General features: G+C 44.6%; 1 protein-coding gene across 3 annotated transcripts in view; it reads left to right on the top strand.

The window, feature by feature from the left end:
• Positions 1 to 18219, top strand: part of PTPN21 (protein tyrosine phosphatase non-receptor type 21) — an 82190-nt gene extending 63971 nt beyond the window's left edge. For 2 of the 3 annotated variants that reach the window (XM_003356769.5, XM_084969976.1), the window contains exons 13-19: positions 930 to 2377; positions 6967 to 7104; positions 8222 to 8443; positions 13948 to 14076; positions 14274 to 14508; positions 15187 to 15347; positions 15909 to 18219. In XM_003356769.5, the coding sequence (XP_003356817.3) occupies positions 930 to 2377; positions 6967 to 7104; positions 8222 to 8443; positions 13948 to 14076; positions 14274 to 14508; positions 15187 to 15347; positions 15909 to 16037 (2462 nt within the window). In that variant the 3' untranslated portion in view covers positions 16038 to 18219. The remainder of the gene's footprint in view (positions 1 to 929; positions 2378 to 6966; positions 7105 to 8221; positions 8444 to 13947; positions 14077 to 14273; positions 14509 to 15186; positions 15348 to 15908) is intronic. The other variant, XR_014811262.1, reaches the window with a different exon arrangement.
• Positions 18220 to 20973: the final 2754 nt, after the last annotated feature.

Raw genomic sequence — 20973 nt, 5'->3', positions numbered from 1 at the left:
GATTCACAAAAAAAGATGGTTTTTAATGGTATCTGTTCTCGTCTTGACTGCTGCTTTCCGTTGAAGTGTTAGAAATCACCCTCATTAGTATTTCAGGTGAATACAGATTGGGCGGAAGAAACATGCCTCCTTCTAGCCCCAAACAGGTGCACACAGGCAGCCACAGTGGATTAGATTAGGTTCCTGATTCTGCAAGCTGTGGACCCCAGTCTGACTGAAGCAGGGGCAGGCTATCTGAGCATTGTTCTTTTTGGCTTCTGGCCCCTAGTGAGGTGTGAAGTGAGTGGCGATACTACTGAACCTGAAGAGGCTCAGATCCTGCTGAACTATGGCCCTTTTGTCTTCATTCTAGAAGAATCTGTTCAACCAACTTAATGTTTCATATAAGGAGATATTTATGGAAAGGTGGTGCTTGAACTAGCTCAGCAAGGCCACATCTCCAGGAGGAGGAGAAAGCAGGGTCAGAGACTCAGTGCTTTGAACACTCTCTCTGCCTACAGCTCCCTAGAGTTCTAGAAAGTCTGGTTTGCGTCTCTGATAAAGTACCTGTGTTTGACTTTCAGAAAAAGACTGTCTTTGGTGGTCCAATTATACTCTTACTGTCAGACTTAGATTTGGTGGTATGATTATACTCTTACTGTCAGACATTTATTGAATGTCAGAAATCTCGGGCACTACCCTTGGCATAGGCAGAGCCATCCCCATTCTCCAGATGAGGAGGCGAGGCTCCCAGGAACAACGTGTTGGAGGTCTCCCGGGGTGCTGTGCGAAGAGCCAGATTGTCTTAACATGGAATTCCATAGGCTCTGCTGAGAAATGTCATCAGCATCTGTCTCAGTATTTGTCTGGAGTAATTGGTCCAGTTTCATTCATTTAAAAAAAAAAAGGCTCATTCGAAAATACATCTTCAGTGTTTTTTTCCCCCCCAGATAACCTCTTTGTGACCAATCAGAATGGATACTACTGTCACTCTCAGACGAGTCTGGATCGAGCCCAGATAGACCTCAGCGGTCGGATCCGGAACGGCAGTGTCTACAGTGCCCAAAGCACCAACTCCTTAAATAACCCACAGCCCTACCTGCAGCCCTCACCCATGTCCTCGAACCCGAGCATCACCGGGAGCGACGTCATGCGGCCGGACTACGTCCCGTCGCACCGGCACAGTGCCCTGATCCCCCCGTCCTACCGCCCGACCCCAGACTACGAGACTGTGATGAAGCAGCTGCGCAGAGGGCTGGCTCCCGCCGAGAGACAGAGCCACTCGCTGAGGAACCTCAACATCGGCAACTCCTACGCGTACAGCAGGCCCGATGCCCTGGTCTACAGCCAGCCGGAGATTCGCGAGCACGCCCACTTCACCTCTCCCCAGTCTGCCCACTATCCATTCAGTCTGAATTACAGTTTCCACAGCCAGGCTCCTTACCCTTACCCCGTGGAGAGGCGGCCGGTGGTGGGTGCCGTCAGCGTGCCCGAGCTGACCAACGTGCAGCTCCAGGCCCAGGAGTACCCAGCTCCCAACATCATGAGAACGCAGGTGTACCGGCCCCCGCCCCCTTACCCGTACCCCAGGCCCGCCAACAGCACCCCAGACCTGTCCCGCCACCTCTACATCAGCAGCAGCAACCCGGATCTCATCACCAGGCGGGTCCATCACTCGGTGCAGACGTTCCAGGAGGACAGCCTGCCGGTGGCGCACTCCCTCCAGGAGGTCAGCGAGCCCCTCACCTCCGCCCGGCACGCCCAGCTCCAGAAGAGGAACAGCATCGAGATCGCCGGGCTGACCCACGGCTTGGACGGCCTGCGGCTCAAGGAGAGGACCATGTCGGCGTCGGCAGCGGACGTGGCCCCGCGGGCCGTCTCGGCGGGCTCCCAGCCAAACGTCGTCATCGAAAGAACCAAGCGAGAGGAGCCAGATGAGCAGGAAAGCCTGAGATACGGCCACAAAAAGTCTCTCTCGGACGCCACCATGCTGATACACAGCAGCGAGGAGGAGGAGGAGGAGGAAGAGGAGGAGGAGGACCCGGAGGAGGAGCCCAGCGCGCGAGCGCATCCCTCGCCCCCGGTGCCCGAGCCCCGGGCGGCCTACTCCCAGGAAGCCCCGCCCAGCTGCCCCCGCGCCCCGGGGCCCCTGCACATCCTGGAGCCCCAGTCCCACGTCCCCGAGGCCGAGCGGAGGGGGAGGGACGGCAGCCCCGTCCACGTGCGGGCCGACGCCCAGCGGCCCAGGAGGGACGGGCTGCTGACACCCTCCATGTCCGAGTCCGACCTGACCACGTCCGGGAGGTACCGCGCCCGGAGGGACTCGCTGAAGAAACGGCCGGTGTCAGACCTCCTCTCGGGAAAGAAGAACATCGTGGAGGGACTTCCGCCGTTAGGGGTGAGCCGCGCGGGGTGCAGGGGGCCCTCACCCAGGCGAGAACCACGCTCTTGACACCTGACTTGCCTCCACTCCTTCTGCCCTCTGTCTTTTTGGATGTTTTCCAGCTTTTTTCTTTGAACTTTTAAAAACTACACCCCCCCGCACACACTTCATTTTCCCCCATTTTTGTCTTATTTTGAAACACTCAGTTTGATTATCTGTGGAAATAATGGAGATTGAGTAGAATTGCAGTGGCTTTGCTACAGATAGTAACTTCGATGAAGTGGCAGGTAAACTTAGGAGGCTGGGTGCAGTGGACTAGGAAGAATGAATGGGATCTTTTAGTAATGCAGTGGGACAGAAAGGGAAGTTAAGATTTCCTGACTTCAGCCAAGATTGCTTTGTTTGCCCCCGGTAAAAGCACCTTGCAGGGATGCAGGATGGCTCTTGTTCGGTTTGTTCAAGTGATGTCTGAGGAAGAGACCCCCCCCCCCGAAGTGTCCCCAGTGTGTTCCTTATGTCACCCTCCATGTGGGTGTAGCTCGAGTTGCTGGGCAGTGATCTCTGAGGGCTGGAGGGTGATTCTGGAGCTGGGAAGGTGGCACTTTGTCAGGACACAAAATCTGAGCGCTCTGGGTCTCTTTAAAAGAGAGATTGAGTGGACTGAGAACCCAAGGAAAGTCCTTTGTAGGAAATGGAACTTACTATTCCCTATCGTAAATAACCAAGCACTTCTTACCGACCAGAGGCAAAATATAAAAGTGCTTACCATCCTCGCTAGCTGCCATTCCCAGAGCATTGACTGTGTGGGGGGCAGGCCATCTGCTTTCCCACATCCAGTTTACAACTTGCCTATTGTCTCTGCAGATGAGAAAATAGACTCTGAGATATTAAGTAACTTTCCCAAGGTCACACAGCTAGTGAGTGACTGAACTGGAACTTAAACTCATATTTTATCTCTGCAACCTGTTCTCCTATCTTCTACACTGTTGTGCATTGAGGTACATTGTCTATTTTATTGAGTAATAATTGCTTGTCCAAGCTTTGCTGTTCTGTCTTTCCACGGAAGCTTTTTAACTTCAGCTTTGCCCAGGCGTCTGTGGTCTTGTCATGTCAGGTGTACACCCTGAGTCATCTCACTGCCTTGCTCAGGCTTCCAGCCCCTCCTTGCCCAGGCCTCCTTTCCCTGAGCCCTGCGCTCTAGCCAAGTGAGAGTGATTGATTAGCTTACACATTCTGTCTCCCAGTTGCTCCCGGTGTCCTGGCAGCTAGGGATTCTTCCCCCCCATTTCTGCGGGTCGGTATATTCAGACTGGAGGGCCCATCACACATGTGATTCTGGCTTAGTGTATCAGGTCTTCTAAGATGCTTACAAACATCTTCATAAGCAGAGGAAAGTTGACACAGTGTTGTTGTGCTTCTGAAATACATCAGTATACATAGACTAAAACTCCTTAGAATAGCGCCATGGATTTAAATGTGTTTTCTTTTAATGGGTTTGAATCGTAAGTTTACTTTAAATCTTTCTTGGGAGTACATTCTTACTCATTTGCCTGGGCTGTAAAGGCCAGCGTCTGAGGTTGGCTAAAGCGACAGTGATTCAGGGTGGGGACAGGCTGAGAATGTGTCCTCCGAGGGCCTTTGCCTGAGTCCTGAGCCTGCTGGACTGGGCCCTCTTGTAGTTCACACGTTCCCGTGATCACATCAAGAACTGTCTGTCACTTTCATGTATGACCCTCGTCTTTTCCCCAAATGACACTTGGAGTAGAGTCCAGTATTCAAGTCTCTTGTCCTTGCAGTTTTGAACGGGCCTGGCAAGTTCCGATAAATCTGAGGGCTTTGATCTATTTGGTTTGCAAAAAGTACACATTTTCTCCCTCATTCCCGTAGAGGTTACGTGATTGGATTATGCTTTTACTCCCCTCCTCTTCCCAGGAGGGATCTCCTTACATGAAGAGTGTGAATGGCAGCTGTGGCCTGGGGAAGGCAAAGGACACAAGAGTGGGACATCTTAGCTCTGAGTCTAGACCTCGCCGTTCCCTGGGTCCCCGCCCAGTGGGCCAGGCTCTCGACACTCGAACCTCAGCTTCCCCATCGGTAACAGACGGTCCCCCTCTGCCCGCTGTGACGTTGTGTTAGGTCCCATGTAAAGTTGAAAAGCACTTTCTAAATTCTAAGGTGCAGCATAACTGATTTTGACGTAGGGTTTTAATTTCGATCCTGATTACCATATATAGAGGCAGCTGTGTGACCTTGGGCAAACTGCTTAATCTCTCTGACTCAGTTTTCTCATTTGTAAATGAGGTGACCCCAGAGAGTCGTTGGGAGAATAGAGTGAAGTCCTGGCACGTAGACAGGGCTCGGTCAAGTTTAGCTTATCACTAGGAGGTTGCATCATACATTTAACTTACTGACTTCCCAAGAGCTGAAGAGCCCAGCTCCCTATGGAATTGCCCAACCCCCTCTTCATAGCAACCAGGGTTGCCATTATTTTGTTACAACAAGCAACTATACTAATGTGGATTATGTTTATAGAGATTTAGTATTAAAAACAGTGCAATAAATTGCAAATAAGCAGAACCATTTTAGAATTCTCCACCCATTTCCACCTCCAGAGACTTGATTGCCATCTGGAAAAAGGTAGACTGGTTTGGGTGCTTGTGCATCTATAGAAAGTTTTTCCCCCACCCTTAGGCGTATGTGGTGGTTCTCACATAAGACTCACTGTATGGGTTGGGTTTTACATTGAAAAAGGCTAAGTAAGGAGTATTAGGGGTGAGTTTTTTCTTTTTTTGTTTTTGTTTTTTGTTTGTTTTTGTCTTTTTAGGGCTGTTCCCTCGGCCTATGGAGGTTCCCAGGCTAGGGGTCCAATTGGAGCTGCAGCCGCCGGCCTATACCACAGCCACAGCAACGTGGGATCCGAGCCGCATCTGCGACCTCCACCACAGCTCACAGCCGTGCCAGATCCTTTAACCCACTGAGCGAGGCCAGGGATCAAACCTGCGTCCTCATGGATGCTAGTCAGGTTCGTTAATTGCTGAGCTACGATGAGAACTCCTGGGGGTGAGTTTTGACTGTATGCCCCTTTTTTTAGATACTGGTTTTAGAACTGACCTTATATCCATTCGGCTTCATCCAGTGTATTTGAGTCATTTTCAGGCCAAGAAGTGCTGGAGGCCCCTCTCTTGGCTGGCGGGAGCTGAGTGTTCCATTTTCAGGATCTTGTGAGCCGGCTGAGGTTTCACTGACAGGTTGAGGTCGGCTGCAGTGGGAGTATTTGCACCACAGAGCCTGGCAGACTTCACAAATCAGGGCTTCCCCTTCTCCCCCACCACAAAACCCATGGGTAAAACATTTATAAGTTTTCTGCATACCCCTGTTTTCTGCACATATGAGACACAGTGAAATTCTAGCCTAAGCAGGAACCTTTTACTTCATGTGCCTCTCTCTTCTCTCTCCCCCACACCCTCCCTCTCCCTCCCTCTCCCCCTCCCAGGCTGATAGAGCAGGAGTAAAGCTGATTTCATTTCTGAGACAGAATCAAGAGAATCATTTCTGTCAAATTAAGGCCACTGTCATTACAATAATTGTGGCTTCCAAGGAGGTGTAGCCTATCTAAGGAAACTTGGCATTCTTGGCCTTGTCTGCCTCAGAGAGGAAAACCACTGGCCTTAGTAATAACTTCAGGAAATGCCAGTTTTCAGGAGACAGAATTCTGTTGATGTCGTCTTCTTTTTGTCTTTTCTAGGGCTGCTCCTGCGGCATATGGAGGTTCCCAGGCTAGGGGTCTAATCGGAGCTACAGCTGCTGGCCTACACCAGAGCCACAGCAACGAGGGATCTGAGCCGCATCTGTGACCTACACCACAGCTCACGGCAACGCCAGATCCTTAACCCACTGAGCAAGGGCAGGGATCGAACCCGCAACCTCCTGGTTCCTAGTCGGATTCGTTAACCACTGCGCCACGACAGGAGCTCCTCAATGTGTTTTCTTATACCCTCTCCTCCTGGTACAGTGATGGAGATTTCAGCCCTGCTCTTTGCCTCATAACTGTGGTGGTTCTGAGAAGTGTCGTGATCTGACACAGTCACGTAAGTCTGCGACAGAACAAAGCGCAGAGAAGCGAGAGCCATCAGAGAGGACGTTACATTTTTTTCGGAATGATTTAAAGAGCTCATTTGTGTCTTTAAAAATTATAAAAGCTTGTTGCAAATAAGTGATAACATTGAAAACCCTTTTTGTGGCCTGCAGCTGATTTTTTGGCGTGTCCTGGTTTGCTATTTGGGAGTTCCGTGAAGGAATGCTGCCTGCTTGGAGCCTCCCCTTACATTACAACAGAGCCCTGAAACCACTTGCACATCAAAACCTTCTATCTGGAAGACTTATCAGGGCCTTGGCCTCTGAAGGAATGTCTTCCTCCTGACATTTGTTAAACAAATGTGTGTGTGTTAGTGTGTGTGTGTGAAGGGGTGTAATCTCTCCTGTGGTGGCTGACTGGTTTAGGAGAACACTCCCTTTGTTTCCTGTCTTCAGTCCACTGAAATTTCTTTGCAAAGGGACTGCATTTGTGTCTGTTTGATATACACATATACATATTTTTTTTATAGGGAATGAAAAAGAACCGAGTAGATGCAAAAAAAATTGGTCCTCTCAAGTTGGCTGCCTTAAATGGACTCTCCCTGTCTCGACTGCCTCTGCCTGATGAAGGAAGGGAAGTGCCTGCCAGAGCCACTAACGATGAGAGGGTATGTACCCCACCCTGGGCTGCGCGCCTTCTCTGAGACAGGTGATGGGGGTGCTACAGAATTGCCTTCTTGAAATTTTACTGAATTTTTAACACATTCGATAATCCTGAATAAGTGTTAGGAATTCTGTAATCTCAAAATTGGGGCAAGTTTATAGCTAAGGTCTTAATAGATAATTTTAGGCTAAAAATGTTGATTTTTGTCTGTTGATTTTTTTCTTTCTTTTTCTTTTCTTTCTTCTTTTTTCTTTTTCTTTTTCTTTTTTGAAGTTTTTGGCCATGCCTGTAGCATGCAGAAGTTTCCAGGCCAGGGATCGAACCCGTGCCAGAGCAGCAATCTGAACTGCTGTAGTGACAATGCCAGATCCTTAACCTACTAGGCCCTGAGGGAACTCCTGTCCGTTGGTTTCTGAATGTTGTTCTTGACCTTTTTCCGGCCATCAGTAGCAGTCTTGATTTTTGATGGCCATAAAGTTAGAGAAAACCTGCAAGTGCATATGAGTACATGTAGAAGAGAAAGCAGACATTAACTGCTTTTATTACATTGAGCTTGCCTCAAGAGGGAACACTTACTGAATTTTTCAAAACTTTCTTTGTGACTGAGATGTATTTTGCTGTGAGGGTCTTATTTTCTCAAAACTAGATAGGTATGAATTATGCTAAGCAAAAATTAATTTACTTATACAATTGGATCTTGAAGAAAGTTTCCAGTATTGACTGCTGTTTACAGTTTTTTATATATCATATTATAAAATTGAAGTATTTCTTCATAGAGGTTGGAATTGACTGTCCTACTCTAGGATTTATCATTCTCTAGGGGAATGTTTCTTTGCTTAGTGGTTGTAGAATTGACTATAGATTGAGAGAAAATGAATGCAGTGAATTGTTTTTTTTAAAGCAAGTTAAAACAGGACTTTGCATTATATTTCTCACCAATGAGATTATTTCGTTTATTCTTTTATTGTTATGCTTGTTCAATTTAACTTTGGTTTCATCTTGAATTTTCAGTATGAGTTACTGCTAGACTTGAAGTGGAAAATGGGATTTCAGATGTGCAATCGAAATGGGGCTGTGGCACGGGACTGCATTCAGACCGTTCCCCGCATTCTATTTTTCAGTGTAAAATTCTGGAACAACGGTTGGAACAGGGTATGGTATTCACTGAATACGAAAGAATTCTTAAAAAACGGCTGGTCGACGGGGAGTGCTCGACTGCACGACTCCCTGAAAATGCAGAAAGAAATCGGTTCCAGGATGTCCTTCCCTATGACGATGCCAGAGTGGAGCTGGTCCCAACCAAAGAAAACAACACTGGGTACATCAATGCATCGCACATCAAGGTGAGGGCCGTGTCTAGAGTGACACAGGGGATGTGCGGTCCCAGTTGAATTGTGTTTGCGACTGTATTCTAAGAACACCCTAGTTTCGAATGACTGTGCCAAGCTACAGAGCGAGCTGGGAACCCCATTCCCAGGGCCGGATGGACAGTGCTTAGCCCCAGAGCCAGTGGCGCACTCGCTCTCTCCACGCGGCGAAGCCCCCTGCCCCCAACACTGTTGCCAGGACTCGGGGACCACACGTCTGCCTGACTTGAGAACTGTGTGCTTCCGTGTCGGAAGATCCCTTTCTAGCTCGTAAACTCTCTCAAGAGTAGCTGAGGTGCTAGTGGTTCCTTAGCCCACATACCTACGTGCATTTTTACGTAACAGAAATGCTGGTGGTGTGGCCCAAAGCTTTTCCTTACGGTGCTGCCACCTGTGCTCTTCACATACTCTCGTCATCATTTTCAAACCTCATTCTGTCCTTTGAAGAAGCAGTGCTTGCTTTTCCCCTGGAAACAGTGTAATGCCACTTAACTGGCATAGCGTTACGCCCATTACGATGGAAAATGTGATGATTCAGAGCAGGAAGGTGAGAAAATCCAGATGCACTCTGTTCATCACTGGACCCTTTGTTCATGCTGGCTGGAGATTCCATGCGTTCTCTTGGGTAGAAGAAATTTCCTTATAGTGAGTAAACAAAGAAATCTAAAGTCAGGTGTTATTTTTCTTCTTTGCTACATTTTACTTAGTTTGCAAGTGATGTTTGATGAGAACCATTTCACACTGGAGACTTTCTAGAAGCCTGGCAGTCTGTCTGTGAGTGCCAGTCCCCTTGGCGGTCTTTGGGAATCTGTGCATGTGCTTTTTTAAGATCTGTCTTTTTTAGGGCCGCACCCTTAACACATGGAAGTTCTCAGGCTAGGGGTCGAATTGGAGCTGTGGCTGTGGCCACCGGTGACACCGGATCTGAGCCTCATCTGCAACCTACACCACAGCTTGTGGCAATGCCAGATCCTTAACCTACTGAGCGAGGCCAGGAATCAAACCCACATCTGCACAGTGGGTTTATGTCAAGTTCTAAACCCACTGAGCCACAATGGGAACTCCTACGCATCTGCCTTTTAACATGGACATCATTTAATAACTAAGGATTTCTGTGCAATAGCTTATCCATTCTCTTCATGAGATAAGAGGTGCATGATGTTGTGATTCTGTGGTGATATTTCAAAGCCTTCAGAGGCAGCCTGAAGAACAGTGTGAAGTGTCTGACTTTAAAATTCATTCCTAGACCGACCACTTACCGGTGTGGGACCTCACTGTACTTATTTCTGAATAACAAATGCTGGAGTTTCCATCGTGGCTCAGTGGAAACAAATCTGACTAGTATCCATAAGGACACAGGTTCAATCCCTGGCCTTGCTCAGTGGGTTAAGGATCAGTGTTGCCATGAGCTGTGGTGTAGGTCGCAGACGTGGCTCGGATTTGACATTGCTGTGGCTGTGGCACGGGCTGGTGGCTATAGCTCTGATTAGATCCCTAGCCTGAGAACCTTCATATGCCCCCCCCCCCAAAAAAAAAGAGAAGAGGAAGCACTGACGTCTCTCCCTTATGCTCTCCATCAGACCCTTCCTCCCTGTTCTTGTTCACTGTGGTAACTGGTGCCACACCCCGTAGGCCCAGGGGGAGGACAAGGGTGTAAGTTGGACTGCAGCCTGAAATGTGGGCATGGGTAGAATGACATGTGGCCCAGGGTTACACTCAGGGTGCTTAGAAAGCAGTTATTGTTGTCCCTCGATAGTGGGGGAGCTGAGAAATAACCCAAAGTTCCTGACTACACACCCTGTAATTACTTTATTAGACTGTTCTCAAGGAGGTGAAATCTTTTTTTAAATGATATTTGTTTTTTTCCATTATATTTGATTTACAGTGTTGTGCTAATTTCTGCTCTACAGCAGAGTTGCCCAGTCATATATGTATACACGTTACATTATTTTTTTTTGTTCTTTTTTTAGGGCTGCATCTGAGGCATATGGAAATGGCTGGCGTTGAATCTGAGCTGTAGATGGGTTGTTTTTTTGTTGTTGAGTTGTATGAGGGTTTTGTTTTTTTTTTTTTCTTTTGTCTCTTTAGGGCCACACCTGCAGCATATGGGGGTTCCCAGGTTAGGTGTCTAATCAGAGCTACAGCTGCCAGCCTATGCCATAGCCACAGCAGCATGGGATCTGAGCCACATCTGTGACCTACATCACAGCTCATAGCAACACCTGATCCTTTAACCCACTGAGTGAGGCCAGGGATCAAACCCGAGTCCTCATGGATGCTAGTGGGGTTTATTACCGCTGAGTCACAATGGGAGCTCCCACATTCCCTTTCTTATATTATCTTTCATCATGGTCTGTCCCAAGAGATTTAATATGGTTCCCTGTGCTATACAGTAGGACCTCACTGCTTATCCATTCTAAATGTAATAGTTTATATCTATTAACCTCAAACTCCCTCTTTCCTCCCCCTTGGCAACCACAAGTCTGTTCTCTGTGGGTGTGGGTCTATTTCTGTTTCATAGATAGGTTCATTTGTGCCCTATTTTAGATTCCACATATAAGTGATATCATATGGTATTTGTCTTTCTCTTTTTGACTTACTTCATTTAGTATGAGAATCTCTCGTTGCATCCATGTTGCTACAGATGGTTTTATTTTGTTCTTTTTATGGCTGAGTAGTATTCCGTTGTATATATGTACCTTTTTTTTTTTGGTCTTTTTAGGTATTCAAGGCTTATGGAGGTTCCCAGGCTAAGGGTCAAATCAGAGCTGTAGCCACTGGCCTATGCCACAGCCACAGCAATGCAATGCAACGTACATTACAGCTTGCGGCAATGCTGCATCCTTAGTCCACTGAGTGAGGCCAGGGATCGAATCTGCATCCTCTTGGATACTAGTTAGATTTGTTAATCACCGAGCCACGACAGAAGCTCCAGTGTACCTTATCTTCTTAATCCATTCATCTTTTGATGGGCATTTAGGTGGTTTCCATGTTTTGGCTATTGTGAATAGCACTGCAATAAACATAGGGTGCATGTATCTTTTTTTTTTTTTTTTCTTTTTTCCTTTTGTCGCCACCCGCTGACATAAGGTGTTCCCAGGGCAGAGGTCAGATATGAGCTGCAGTTGCTACCTTTTGTCGCCACCTGCTGACATAAGGTGTTCCCAGGGCAGAGGTCAGATATGAGCTGCAGTTGCTACCTACACCACACCTGCAGCAGCACTTGATCCTTTAACCTGCTTCTGCAGGCTGGGGATTGAATCTGTGTCCTGGTGGTAGAGAGATGCCGCCAATCCCATTGCACCACAGTGGGAACTCCGTATATCTTTGAATTATAGTTTTGTCTGCAATATGCCCAGGAGTGAGATCATTGGCTCATTGGATCATATGATAGCTCTATATTTAGTTTTCTGAGGTACCTCCGTACTGTTTTTCACAGTGGTTGTACCAATTCACATTCCCACTAACAGTGTAGGAGGGTTCCCTTTTCTCCACACCCTTTGCAGCATTTGTTATTTGTAGACTTATTAATGATGGCTGTGCTGACTGGTATGAGGTGGTACCTCATTATAGTTTGATTTGCATTTCTCTAGTGAATATTGACCATTTTTCATGTGCCTATTGTCCATCTGTATGTCTTCTTTGGAGAAATGTCTATTTAGGTCTTCTGCTTATTTTTCGATTGGGTTGTTTGTTTTTTTGTTGTTGAGTTGTATGAGGTTTTTTGTTTTGTTTTGTTTTGTTTCTCTTTTGTCTCTTTAGGGCCACACCTGCAGCATATGGAGGTTCTCAGGTTAGGGGTCTAATCAGAGCTACAGCTGCCAGCCTGTGCCACAATCACAGCAATGTGGGATCCGAGCCACATCTGCGACCTACACCACAGCTCATAGCAACGCTGGATCCTTAACCCACTGAGCAAGGCCAGGGATTGAACATGCGTCCTCATGGATGCTAGTTAGATTTGTTTCTGCTGAGCCACGATGGGAACTCCAAGTTGTTTGTATATTTTGGAGATTAAGCCCTTGTTAGTTGCATTGTTTGCAATTACTTTCTCCCATACTGTAGGTAGTCTTTTTCTTTCTTTCCTTCTTTCTTTTCTTTTCTTTCTTTCTTTCTTATGGTTTCCTTTGCTGCGCAAAAGCTTGTAAGTTTGATTAGGTCTAATTTGTTTGTTTTTGTTTTTATTTCCATTGCCTTGGGACCCTGATCTAAGAGAACATTTGTATGGTTTATGTCAAAGAATATTTTGCCTACGTTCTCTTAGAGTTTTATGGTGTCTTATGTTTAAATCTTTTTAAGCCATTTTGAGCTTATTTTTGTGCATAGCATGGGGGTGTGTTCTCGTTTCATTGATTTCATCTCTTAGAGTTTTATGGTGTCTTATGTTTAAATCTTTTTAAGCCATTTTGAGCTTATTTTTGTGCATAGCATGGGGGTGTGTTCTCGTTTCATTGATTTACATGCAGCTGTCCAGTTTTCCCAGCACCAATTGCTGAAGAGACTGTTTCCCATTTTATATTCTTACCTCCTTTGTTGAAGATTAATTGACCATAGATGTCTGGGTTTATTTCTGGGCTCTTTATTCTGTATCTGTGTGTCTATTTTTGTACCAATACCACACTGTCTTGATTACTGTAGCTTTGTAATATTGTCTGAAGTCTGGAAGAATTGTGCCTCCTGCTTGTTCTTTTTTTCCGCCCCTCAGGATTGCTTTGGCAATTCTGTATCTTCTATGGTTCCATATAAATTTTTGGATTATCTGTTCTAGTTCTGTGAAAAATGTCATGGGTAATTTGATAGGGATCACGTTAAATGTGTAGATTGCTTTGGATAGTATGGCCATTTTAACAATATTAATTCTTCCAATCCAAAAGCATGGGATATCTTTCATTTCTTTGAATCCAAGGAGGTTAAAACTTAGTATCTTTATGGAGGGGAATCCTGACTCAGAACTCAAAGGTGAGACTACCTTAGGTAGGGGATTTTCTTTTTTTTCCCTAGAAATCTGACATTTGACTTAGATTTCAACTTTTTGCTAGGACTTTTTTCCAGTGTGTTTATTACTTCATAAGGGAAAATTGTGTTTGAAATTTGGGATATGATGACATTGATATTATTTTTTATAAGAACCACAAAAGCAGCAATAACAACCATTTATTGAGAAACTAGCACCTGCAGGGCTAATATATATTGCTTAATCCTGAGAACGAGGGTATGTAATATTTTCATTGTATGATGAGGACTGAGGGTCAAAGAGGCTGAGGAAATTGCTGCAGGTCACATAGATATTATGTGAATTCAGTGCACATAATGATGTCGGTAGTGGAAACTGCACTGACAAGGAAAAAGAATAAGATAAAACCTTTTCTTTGTTTTGCTAAATATTTCAGTTCACTTTTTTTAGTATTACCATGAACAAATGTACATACAAGTATTTTACACACACACATTAATTATTTTTAAACGTTTTCTAATTTCAGGTCTCTGTCAGTGGAATTGAATGGGATTATATTGCCACTCAGGGACCATTACAAAATACCTGTCAGGATTTTTGGCAGATGGTGTGGGAACAGGGGATTGCAATTATAGCAATGGTGACAGCAGAAGAGGTCAGTACTCGTTTCTCTTCATTGATTTTTCTCAGCCTCAGAAGAACAACAAATGTTGATGACGGGGAATTCTGACTTGTAGAGAAAAAGGCAGGGTAGGGGTGCGGTTCTGAGGTTCAGATGTGTTCCCTGGGAAAGGGCATCCTTTGGCTGGATCTTGGGCTGTGTTTTGACCGCGCTTGTCTCTCCTCCCACAGGAGGGTGGAAGGGAGAAGAGCTTTAGGTATTGGCCACGCCTTGGTTCCAGGCACAACACGGTCACCTACGGAAGGTTTAAGATCACCACCCGGTTCCGCACGGACTCGGGCTGCTACGCCACCACGGGCTTGAAGATGAAGCACCTTCTCACAGGCCAGGAGAGGACAGTGTGGCATCTCCAGTACACAGACTGGCCTGAGCATGGCTGTCCAGAGGACCTGAAGGGATTTCTTTGTGAGTATCTTCGTTCCCAGCTCAGCCTCTGCCAGAGCTGTTAAGTCCGCCACAGAGAGGAAGCCTTAGCTTCCTGAAACATCTCCTTCCTCTTGTCCCATGAGAGTGTTGGGCTCATTTTAAAATAGAAAGTTTCAGGGGTTCCCGTTGTGGCACAGTGGAAACGAAACCGACTAGGAACCATGAGGTTGTGGGTTTGATCCCTGGCCTCGCTCAGTGGGTTAAGGATCCGCATTGCCGGGAACTGTGGTGTAGGACACAGATGCAGCTCGGATCATGGCTGTGGTGTAGGCCAGCAGTTGTAGCTCCGATTAGACCCCTAGCCTGGGAACTTCCATATGCCGTGGGTGCGGCCCTAAAAAGTCTAAATAAATAAATAAATAATTTCAAGTATTTAGGGGAGGCTTAACAGAAGAAGTTTTAAAGTATAGTTCATAGGGAGTAGCAAATGCCACAACTGACTCTTAGAGTTGCTCCTTATTTTGGAGATGAGAGAACAGAAGCCCAGGCCAAGTCAGAGACTTGCCCAAAGCCACACTGTCACTTCATAGCTGGGGTTGGTTAATGGGCCTCCAGGTTCTGTACTGGAGTCTTCTCAGTGGAGATATAACCTGAAAGGGATCAATTGGATAGGCCTTAATCTCTTCAATTTTTTTCCATTTCATTGATATTTCACAGCATACCTTGAAGAGATCCAGTCTGTTCGACGCCATACAAATAGTACAAGTGAACCAAAAAGCCCCAACCCTCCATTGCTGGTCCACTGCAGTGCTGGAGTGGGACGGACTGGTGTTGTTATTTTGTCAGAGATCATGATCGCCTGCCTGGAACACAACGAGGTGCTTATTTCAACTCTTGGTGGGAAGAGGGGTGGGCAGGGCACGAGGCTGGGGAAGAGGGGGACCTAGCGGCCTGACAGCTTTTTCTGAACAAAAGTCCTTGAGGATTCATTCTAGAAGATGCAGTGGTAGAGAAGAGACTGTGGAGAACAGACTTGTGATTGCCAGGGGCGTGGAGGGTGGTGGGGGCAGGAAGGATGGGGAGTTTAAGATTAAGAGACAAACTATTACGTGCAGAATAGATAAACAAGGCCCTATGGTGTAGCACAGACAACTACGTTCAGTACCCTGTGATAAACTGTAATGTGATAAACTGTAATGGAAAAGAATGTGTATATATATATATATATGTATATATATATATAACTGAATGTATAACTGACTGGCTGCTGCACAGCAGAAATTAACATTGTAAAGCTACTGTAATTCAGTAAAACAAAATTTAAGAAAAAGAAAAAAGACACTGCTTGCAGCCAGATTTCTGCTTTGACCCTCTCTCCCCCTCCCCCTCCCCTCCTGGGAGCACCCACCCCGTCCTCATGGCTGCTTCTCTCAATCTAGGTGCTGGACATCCCACGGGTGCTGGACATGCTGAGGCAGCAGAGAATGATGATGGTGCAGACCCTGTGCCAGTACACGTTCGTGTACCGAGTTCTCATTCAGTTCCTGAAAAGCTCAAGGCTCATCTAAGCGCCCACAGCTTCCTAAGGGGACCCGATCATGTGAAGCGTTTACAGCTGAAAAAAAAGTGCTTGCCTAACTCACGCTTTCTCCTCGACACTCGATCCCTGCAGACACTCTGCCCCACGCGGAGCGCCACGTCGGACGTAAGTGATGGCATGAATGCCGGCGCGCAGAAGGAAGTTCGCAGAGCACGAGGCTGAAGAGGGAGGGGTTTAACCCGGGGAAGACGGGGAAGGAGGACTTGGTTCGAGGGCATCGCCCTCCTCTGGTCTGTTGGATTTGCAGTACTTGCACACATTTGGAGATTGTATTTTTCTAGAGAATTCTCCATCTCACTGAAGCGACGCTGGGCAATTCTGGCAATCATTAAGGCGGATAGGTTTCTATCTTAAGCTAGTGTTTGGTAATGGAATTTTATTTTATGGCTAAAACATTTGGGGTTTTCTTGTTGAGAAACTGAACTTTCCATGGGGATGATCCCCAGATACGAGTGGTTCCTATATAACTTTGTATTTAAAACCACGTTATTACCTTTTCTTATTTTTAAAAAGTCTTGGGTACGCAACAGTTTAGCTACCAAACCCCAAACTACAAGAATCTAAAAGTGTTATTTTGAAGCACAGAAAGCATTTTTATATTCAGAAAATTTTTTATCCTAAAAATTCTATATATTTGTACCTTCTATATTTTCCAAACAAGAGTTCAGCTCATCAAGGTACTGAAATGAGCAAGTAATGTAAGTTAAAGTTGGGAATGAAGGCATATTATTTAAAATGTATGAGAATGATTAGATTCACTATTTTTTCAGTATTATTCATAAATCCAAATGAGTATGATTTTGTTGGTTGAAAATGAAGTGAAAAACAATTGCCTAAGATGGTTTTAAGCACTTTTTTTGTTGAGAACAATAAATCTGAGTTGTTAATATATGTGTTGCTTTATAGATGAAACAGTAACAACGGACATGTTGAAAGTGTTTTGGAAGCGATAATAAGAGTATGTACCATGACTAGGACCAGAGTAAGTGCAGTGTAAACGCAAGATGGTAAATGCAAGTTGCCTTTGACTTCACAAAAATGCAGTATTTATATTATCATTAAAAGAAGCCTTGAAGAGGCTTTATTTTCTTTTGGTTGAAAGAAGGGAAGAGTTAGCAATAGTCTCACCTAATTTCCCAAAACCACTGCCCAGACTTAGGGGGCCACCAGAGATGACTGTGGCATTCAAGATGTACTGGAATTTTCGCTCCTCAGTCCCCTAGCTTCACCGCTCACCCCAGGTTGACTTTAGCTCCTCCCCTTTCCCACTTGGGCCCATCTCCGTGGACAGGACCAGGCCAAATTAAAGAGGAGAGTGTGGCCTTGGCCCCGGCTGGGATGGCCTTGTCACGGTGGAGCTGAGGCGATCAGAAGGACTAACTGGTATATTTAGCTGAGGAGCCATCTCTTTCTTCCTTCTTGAAGCTGCTGCTCCAAAACATCAAATCTAGGACTATCTCCCCAAATTACAATATCCTAGGGACAGTTCTGCCTCCCATGTGAACCCCTAAAGCAGTTTAACTCGTCACTGCTAAGTGTGTTGTTAACTGTGAGACAGGATTTCCTTTATACCGTGTGAATCTGCCTCACTCTGACCCAGAAACCAACCACTTAAGCAGAAATTCCGAAGATATTAATGAAAATGAATATTGAAAGTGGGCATGTTTCTTGCTTGGGAACAAAGAATTAAGGTTAAATCTAAAATTGTTGAAAGAACAATAGACCCAAGTGTAAATAATCAGAAAGAGTTCCCCAGAAGAACAGAGGAAGAATTTTTATTGTAACGTTCCCTGCCTCTACATCATGTAAAAGACAGAAGCATTTCTGATGCTTTTTTCCTTCCATGGTACCTTTTTTTAAAAAAAATGCTCTTCTGTCAGGTTTAAACATTTTGAAGTGTTCCACGGACAAGAACATATTGTAAAACAAAAATCTAAAGAGTAATATATGGTATGCTTATGTTCCTGTTGTGGTAATTTGATTATAAGAAAATTACTTATGAGGGCGAAATTACACTGTATAAGTGTCACTCTTAAAACTCGCATGTTTGACATAGCTTCTAAGACCCATGTAATTTTTTGTGTCCCTCTTAATTAACAGTTAGTGAGTATGAAAGTATTTCTGAATAAAAATAAATCTACATGCCTGAACTTTGAAGTAATGTGATTTTCAGGAGTAAACTGAGGAACCACGAGGTTTCACAGGCTCGCCATGTCTGAATTGAGGGTGTTTCTGTCTGCCATTCTCATACAGTGCTTCAGTATTTTAGTGTCTTTTAGTTTGTCGATGTTCTTAATTTCGTATCAAAATTACCAAAAATTGTACATTTTCACAAAGAGGAGGTTATTATCCAGTGTTTCTACTGATCAATTTTAGCATCTCTGACATCCGTTTTCCTAATTAGTGGGGTCTTGTGATTACATAGTCTAGTTGTTAGTTTTGAGGACAGAAAAGTATTCATTTTAGCATATCATTTGGAATTTTAGTTGCAGTCATTATTACTTATTTTCTTCTGGAACATCTACTGTAAAACATTCAGAAAGACCTAGAATTTAGCCTCTAAAATATTTTGGCAGGATTAAAACAGATTTCCCCTGAGAGCAAGGTCTAGGTGGAACTCCAGAGGAGAAGGAGTGTCAGGGTGTAGGTGGAGCGGTGACAGTATGTCATGGCCGATCTTTTTTGGGAAGCTTTCCTCATGAACAGAAAACAGTCATCTCAAATGGATTGATAAGTTAATGTTCACAATATTAAGAAAACACCAACGTCCATGTTATATGTAATATACAACTTTATATGTATTAAAATATAAAGAATACTCTTTATACTGTTTATCGCAAATCATTTAAAAAGTCTAAAATTTGGAAAGAAACTCTTGGATATAAATTTTGGGAATTTGCTTTCTATCCAGATTCCATGTGGAAAGCTAAAACCGTCTCTTTCCAGTTTAAAGTTTATTATTAGAGGGGGCTTTTTTTTGAACTGAGGGATAGACATTTCAAAAATAGAGGAATAGACACATTAGGAATTTGCCTGGGAAAACAATTCTCGAAAGAACATGAGTTTTTCAAATTCCTGAGATAAGGTTTCCATTTACCCTAAGTATCTATGATTAATTATAGAAAATGAGGAAGGAGTTCCCATTGTGGCTCAGCGGAAATGAATCCGACTAGTATCTGTGAGGATGTGGGTTTGATCCCCGGCCTCACTCAGTGGGTTAAGGATCTGGTGTTGTTGTGAACTATGGTGTAGGTCGTAGACATGGCTCGGATCCTGCATTGCTATGACTGTGGTGTAGACTGGCAGCTGCAGCTCCAATTTGACCCCTATCCTGGGAACTTCCATATGCCACGGGTGAGGTCCTAAAAAGCAAAAAAAAAAAGTTGGAAAAATCAGAAAGTTTTTAAGGCTTGTGTGTATTGGGAGTGACTCGACGGAGGATTTTAGAAGACATTTGCAGGAATCCTGAATTGTTAAAATGGCACCGTTTTCGGTATAATGCAGGCAGTTCCCTAATAAAAATTATGCTCTGCAAGTTCAGGTGTATGTTACATTATTGAGAGTATTGTTTACAAAAGGAAATATTACTATAAGTGGGTGTTAACTTTCTTGGATTTGTCCTCCCAAAGCTTATTTAAACCACAGGGGTTCTGAAAAGGTAGTGGTAGTGAAATTGCCATCATGAGTACTTCAAGAAAAATATCCGGCTGCCTTCCTCCCTACTGCACCCTGCTGGTGAGAGCGCAGAATGCACTCTCCCTCCGTTGGCCCGGCTGTGGGGCTGGGGCCCCAGCAAGCTATGGAAGTCAGACTGACTGATCAGTTTCCCGAGAGAATTCCCTACAATGAGTGTCATGAAGGGTAAGGAGTGGGACATATGATGAGGGTGAGTAAGAATGCTGCCTATGAGATTGCCTGCGAGGTGGGGCGGGGTGAAGGACATGAATTAGCAATACATCCCCCTACCGTTGCTTGTTTCTGCTTACATACCTTTGGGTTGTCCCTGGCCTGAAATGGAAAGTAGAAGATAGGCCCGGCGGAAGAAGAAAGTGTAAGTTCTGCAGCACCCAGCCGAGGAAGCAACAAATCCAAGGCAGATAGTCCCACGTAAAGAGTACCTCTAGGTCACATGGATGTGATTAGAACCTGGCTGTACATCATATTTCCAAAAACATTTAAATTGAAATAGTTAGTTTTTGAAAACTAGAGTAAATCTAAACTCTGCCCACTATTTTGATACTAAGAGGTAGTAACTATGTACTTATTTTAAATTATAAATAAGTATAAATGAATGACAAGGAAGGGATAAATGTTTGAACTATCTGTAGAACTACTAACAGTACGGCTGACTTGTGGAACCTGAGCCACAGCAGTGACAATGCCGAATCCTTAACTGCTAGGCCACCAGGGAACTCCTTTCATTACTTATTTTATAGCAGTATTTATTGAAATGTAATTTAGAGTTAAGTGTTATGAAGGTATCTAATGGTTTGTAGTTTGACTGGAATACAAATAGCCTGAAACAAAAAGAGGTGACAAACTTATTTCCAAAACAGAGTTAACAAAAACAAGATTAAAAGTAATACAAAACTCTTAAGTTGACAAAACAAAAAAAGGAAAGACAAAAACAACAAAAAAATACTGTAATTTGTGAAGCTTTCAGATTAGTAGCGCTCTATTTGCATAGTCTGGTTTTGTGGCCCAATAGGAGAAGTTGCAGTAGTTATTGTATGGGAATGATTCTTGGTATTTTTGAAGGTTTTCTTTTACTATCAGTTTAGACTCTTCATATTAGATGTTTTTCAATTCTATAATAAAAGTAAGCAGCTTAATTTCTTGTAGAATTGGGCTGTTACACAATTATCAGTGTATTCAATTTCTAAGCAACACATTGAAAATGAGGG

The sequence above is a fragment of the Sus scrofa genome, chromosome 7, assembly GCF_054392235.1.
Source record: "Sus scrofa isolate SSC_HxYL_T2T_F1_AM1 chromosome 7, Sscrofa_HxYL_maternal_Yorkshire_Landrace_v2.0, whole genome shotgun sequence".
Lineage (NCBI taxonomy): Eukaryota > Metazoa > Chordata > Mammalia > Artiodactyla > Suidae > Sus > Sus scrofa.
Note: the sequence above shows the minus strand (reverse complement) of the source record. Positions and strands in the feature narration are given on the sequence as shown.